The sequence below is a fragment of the Lithobates pipiens genome, unplaced genomic scaffold (genome assembly GCF_037356315.1).
Source record: "Lithobates pipiens isolate NorthernLeopardFrog02 unplaced genomic scaffold, aLitPip1_a1.2 Scaffold_18, whole genome shotgun sequence".
Lineage (NCBI taxonomy): Eukaryota > Metazoa > Chordata > Amphibia > Anura > Ranidae > Lithobates > Lithobates pipiens.
In genome coordinates, this window is record NW_027507758.1 from 147591337 (window position 1) to 147597336 (window position 6000).

Here is a 6000-nt window from a genome sequence, read left to right on the forward strand (position 1 = left end):
AAAAACAACTGCTTAATCTAGTTCTGTAGTAGAAAAGACCCAACAGTTACACTTCCCTTAGATTAATGATTTTTGTATGTACTGTAAACTCTTTCTTGGAGTCCATTGAGGGACCCAAGGATTCAGAAACAATCTGGTTAAGTGGCCACCTACAGGAGGTTGGGACACTTGCAAATGTAGAACCTGTAAGACAGGCCCTGTATAACAGGCCCTGTATAACCCCTCCTTTATTCAGAATGTCTCAAAATGTATTTATTTTTATTTTTTGTGAGAAACCAAAAAAGAGGGATGGGACCTGTGTCCCTCAATGGACTTGAAGAAAAAAAATAATTACGATAAGTACAAAAAATATTTCCATTTGAGGGGGCATAGGAATTCAGAAACAGAACATCCAAAAGATGTCCAGCTGAGTGGGCCACAGACACTGACAGATGCAAGAGGGGATTGGAAAGCATCTGTAGCTTAGGAGCAGTGCCTGAATCTGAACCAGATGAGGGGAAGTTTCTTGAAAGATTGGACGCTGCCAATGACCAAGGGAAGCCACAGAAAATCAACCTGATGCTCAAGATGAGGACAAAAAAACAGTAAGGGGAATGACTCCACTCAAAGGAACAATGAGCCTGCACCAGTCAGAGGCTGTGAAATCAAAAACCCACCAAACAGGTGGTGAGGTCAACAGAACACCAGAACAAGTTCTCAGGAGAACAGGTCCCCTGGGGAAACCTAGGACAGGAACAAGTCCACAGAGAAAAAACAATCAGTCCACATACCAAAGACTTTCTTTAACACCCAAACCCTTAGGATACAGGGAAGGAAGGTTTTATGATAAGACTGGGGCTGCCTAGCTAGACAACCAATCATATAACAAGGTATCAAAGGAATGTGAGAATACTCACAATGTAATATCCCATAAGGATAGATATAAGGAGAGCAAATGGGCCGAAAGACTAGTAGGAAAAAAAACAAAACAGGAAAACTGTAGTTAGGCTTTCTTGAATTTTGTTGCAGGTGCCATAAAAGTGTAAAAAAATTCTTCAATTGCCCCTTTGTAGATGGGTAGTTGAATTGCACGCAAAACTTTGAATCACAACTGCAATGTTTGTGAGCAAAAAGGCATCGGAGGTGTTTACTAATTACTTTTATTGTTCCAGCGATTGCGAAAGTAAAACCAGCACAATCAAAGTTATCCGTTCTATTCTGAGAGAAAACCTAAGGCGAAATATAAAATGTGACTTCCCTTTGGAGAAGACCTACAAAGATAAGCTGGTTCCTTTAAGAAACAGAGTTCCAGTGTCTGCAAAACTAGGTATGGTACCTTGTAATACTCATTTCTGTTACTGCCAGGTCACTTACAAAGCATTTTTATAGTAGAAAAACTGCAAGTCTACTGGCAAATCATCTTAGTTGGTTTTGGAAATCTTTTAATGTGAAGTAAAAGTGAAAAGTAAAAAATATTTGTACTGCAAATTTTATTTTAATGGATAACTATGCTGTCATAAGAACTCAGCCCAGCCATCTCAATCCAATGTATATACCCCAAACTCAAAGCAGTGGCTGACCATGTTTAATTGCCACAGCCAATGCTTTGGTCCACCAGTGAGCTGGCAGGGCACACGGTGCACATTATCAGTCACTTATCTTAGGTGTGTGTTGGGGGGTAAGTATTAGATGGAGAGGATGAGGGAGTTGGGCTTAGCGTTGTTTTTTTTAATGTATAGTCCTTTTTTCTATTCCTGTTCAAATGTATTTGCAATGTAGTATACCAGTATTTCATACATATCTGTATAGAACAATGTGATAATGTTGATATAAAGGAACACCGAAATGCATGTGTTTCTGATAATTCAGTGTTTTATTTTTATTTTTTTAAATGCACTGTGCTGTTACTAATGCAGTAATTGTTTAGGGCAGGAACAACTTGGGAATTCATGTCCTTTATATTGTTGAACTTCCAAAAGAATACATAAATTCAAGGTGTTGGGGGTCAGTTTTTAGGTTATATGAATTGCCCACATCAGGTTAAAGTAATATTTTGCAAGCTTTAAGGGGTTTTCCAACCTGTTGCTCATGATCTACCTGGCGGGTAGATCATGTCCCTTCCTTGGTGACCCCTGGAACCAGGATAGGAAGAATGACTGCATTTACTGGAACTGATCGCCTTCCTCCTCCAGCCGCCTCTCCTCCTCTCCCTCTGACCATATTTTAGCTGCTGAAGAACAGGGATTGGTTCTAATAAATGCCACTTCTCCTGTCCAGGATTCCCTTCCTCTTGCTCCCCTGCCCCCCCCCCCCCCATGTGCTGCCGGTCCTACTGGCCCCTTAATTTCTGAATGAACCCAGTGAGTGATCAGTGCTGATCACGTACAGTGCTCATTACATCCTGAATTGTAGTAAACATTAATTGTTCTGTTTCAGTTTGTGAATGAAAAGGAAGCTCTGTGGAGAGGCTCCTGTATTCCTAGTCATTCATTCTGTGCAGCTGGGGCTGCAGAGATGGAGATTGAGCCATATGTCCTCAATTTCCTTTCTCTGATTCAAAAGTGTGACCTCAGAGGTCTGTTCAGACCCCTGATGTTTCAACAAAGCCCTCCAACAGGGCTGTTAAAAATTGTAAAAAATTATTAAAAAATTAATGAAAAGCTAATGACATCGCCCTCTGCCCTACTGACTGACACACTATCCTACTGATACATCCACAGCTTTACTGACACAGTCCACTGTTAAGGTAGGCTAATTTTATATCCTTACTATTTTTAGTTAGGCCTTACTAGTTAATTTTGTAAAAAAAAAAAGACACCGAACCCTAGTGAACTTTGATCTTTCATGTTCAGGTAGCTCTCCACCTCTCAAAGGTTGCCAACCCCTGCTTTAAATGTATACAGCAAAGAGATTAAAGTGGTTGTAAACCCTTACAACACACTTTGACCTACAGGTAAGCCTAGATTAAGGCTTACCTGTAGGTCCAAGAAATCTCTCCTAAACCTACCTGGTTTAGGAGATATTTACCGAAAGACAGGCACCACTGTCTACGGCACATGCTGCGTAGACAGCGGCGCGAAGGCGCACCGCCACCAACGGCGATATGCCGCGCGTGGCAGCTCCCGTGCGCATGCGTGGGAGTGATGGCTTCGCCGAATGACAGCGGCTGAGTGACGAGACCCACTGAGAAGATGGATGCGCTGGACTACAGGGGACAGCAGTGACATCGTTGGCTCCTGTGTCAGGTAAGTGACACATAATGGACTACTATGCGATGCATAATAGTCCATTATGCTTTACCTTTGCAGGGAATGAAAGAGGAAGTAAACTCATCAGGGTTTACTTCCTCTTTAATTGATGGTATAAAGAATAATGTATTCTCTTGTATAATATGTGCCACAAAACGCTACAAAACGCACCTAGATTTTAGAGGAGGAAAACAAGAAAAAAAAATATTCTGAACCAAATGGTGTACTAAAATATTTAATAAAATATAACAGAATACTATTATACTACTACTATAGGCGGGTGGTGGACACACAGCAATAACACCCCCCACCTCAAATCAGCTCAGCTACACTATACCTGGGTGGTGGACACAGCAACCTCCCCTCTTACCAGATTAGCTCAGGGTGGCAGGGCAAACACCCCTTCAGCCTCTTCTCACACCAGCTCAGGTTACTCGGCGGTGGATACTATGCCAACTCGCACCTCCCACCCCCTCATCACCAGCTCACATCAGAGGACGCTGCCATTGCAATCTACAACCCTCTCCACCGGTGGGCGGCTGGCTGGCTCTCAGCTATACCCAGGCAGACGGCAACTAGGCAGGTCCAAAGGACTGTGGACACCATTTACAGCAGCAGCTGTGGTGGGAGGAGCAGGAAGTGACAGTCTGGGCCAGGCTAGTGCAGCCATGACACCCCACCCCCCACAATGCGTGACACCCGGGGAGGATGGACCCTGCCAGGATACCTCACATCCTGTTGTCCCCTCTTCTGCCACAGAGAAGCCGAGCGCTAATTTTTTTTTGGGGGGGGGGGGGGTGTTGAATCTAATGAAGGAAAGGATACAGTACTCTTGGGTAGTGAAAAACTAGGAATATAAAAAATCTTTGACTTATGTAAATGAAGGGACAAGTGATGGCTACATATAGTCTTGGATATTGTATAAAGTAAAAAGATTAATTCTTTACTTACTGTCTTGAATCATAGGTTGTGTTTTTGTTAATGGGATTTACCAAGCTGTGAACAGTTTTTTATTGAAATTGCAGTACTGAAAATGAAGTTCGTAATTGAGCAGCTTTGATTTCTGTATTTAACCTTCTGTGTGGTTAACTCCAACAGCATCCACAAGATCATTAAAAGTTCTTAAACACAGCCCAAGTACTGACTGGAATAACGGCATGGGCAAAGGTAATGGACAGGACTCAGATGATGGCAGCCTAAGCAGTGGCACACATAGCAGTGGTTGTCCTACCATTGAAAGCTTTCAAGATCTAAAAAGTCGCTCTCCTATCAAACCTCTGCAGACAAGCATGTCAGACCACCCAAGCACTGCAGTCAAGGAATCCGATATTCTCAGTGATGAGGATGAAGATTATAGACTTGCTAATTTGACAACTGAGTCAACAAATATGAAGAGTAACCCAACACAAGGCATCGAAGCACAGTTTCAAAATTTAAATCTTTCAGAATTCGCTAATACTGAATTAAAGAATTTGGAGTCCAACGCTACTGACCGTGAAGGTAACTTTCAGGTAAAGGAACATCCAAAGCTTGTAAGGGGGCATTTCTGTCCAATTAAACGAAGGGTATTCAACACAAAACCAGACAAGGCGATTACAAAGGCAATGAAAGACCATCACCAGTCTCTTGACAACCAGTCTGATAATGCAAGCATTGATCTGAACGCAATTTTGGAGAGGGAATTTAGTATTCAAAGCCTAACTTCTGTTGTAAATGAAGACTGCTTTTATGAAACTGCTGGCAAATGTGGCAAATCCTAGCTTTTGCTGAAAGCAGGAACATCCAAAGTAGGATAAAACGAACTGGGAAACTGATACAAATCTACATAAAGTAACATTAAACTTGTACAGTCTATATTTGTTTCATTTGACGTGCCCTTGTTCTGTTCACACTAGGCATGGACTAGTAATTGCTGTAAATTACTTAGTGTGTCTGTTTAGTTTTGTGCACTACTTCATTTTTCCACACCTTAAGTTATTTTTTTATTTATCGTGTATGTAAAAATAATAAATAAAAAATGACCAAATTCAGAATATTTGAACAGGTATGAAAATGTTGTCATTGGCTTAATAATAATTTATAGAAAATTATATCATTTATGCATGACTTTGAGCAGCTGATAGCTATTTTATTTTTTGTGATTAATGCAGCGTAGAATGAAAAAACTGAAACGCATTATGTTTTTTTGAGTAGTCAAGAAATCTGACCTGACTGTTCATTTGAGCTGTTCAAATGGCAACTGTGTACACAAAAAAAAAAAATCTCAGACATGAGTCCTCCATAGCTCTTGAAGAAAGAAAGCACAGGGCATTCATTAAAAGCATTTATTTTGTAAAGCTAATGTTAAGTTATTTTAAGTGTTTTGTGTATCTAAGTGCAGACCTTTCATTTTTGTACGCCCCAAAATACTGTTTATACCAAACTTTATAAATATATGTGTATAAAAAAAACTTGTACTGTAATATTTTTGGCTGTATTTTATTTCCTTTATCTTGTATATTGCCTAAAATTTGTGTTTGTTTTTTTTTTTTAATAAACAGAATTGTAAAAAAATATATAATTTATTAAATATTTTAGGTGATAACAGTAACAGCTGGATTCAACTCTTCTGATAAATGTGGTGTTTATATTAGGCCCAAGATGAAAAAGCTGATGTTTTATGCATAATATGGCAAAATGTTTCTGGGATTTATCATACTGGAATTGCATAAACCAATGAACACTTTTTATTATAGCCACAGCAGTTATTTACACAGTATTAAAATACACTACC

General features: G+C 40.1%; 1 protein-coding gene across 10 annotated transcripts in view; it reads left to right on the plus strand.

The window, feature by feature from the left end:
- The window catches only part of TIAM2 (TIAM Rac1 associated GEF 2), a 437269-nt gene extending 431518 nt beyond the window's left edge, over window positions 1–5751 (plus strand). For 6 of the 10 annotated variants that reach the window (XM_077486237.1, XM_077486240.1, XM_077486241.1 and 3 more), the window contains 2 exons: window positions 1152–1306; window positions 4326–5751. In XM_077486237.1, coding sequence (XP_077342363.1) covers window positions 1152–1306; window positions 4326–4987 — 817 coding nt within the window. In that variant the 3' untranslated portion in view covers window positions 4988–5751. The remainder of the gene's footprint in view (window positions 1–1151; window positions 1307–4325) is intronic. The other 4 variants (XM_077486246.1, XM_077486245.1, XM_077486244.1 and 1 more) reach the window with 2 other exon arrangements.
- The last annotated feature ends 249 nt before the right edge of the window (window positions 5752–6000 follow it).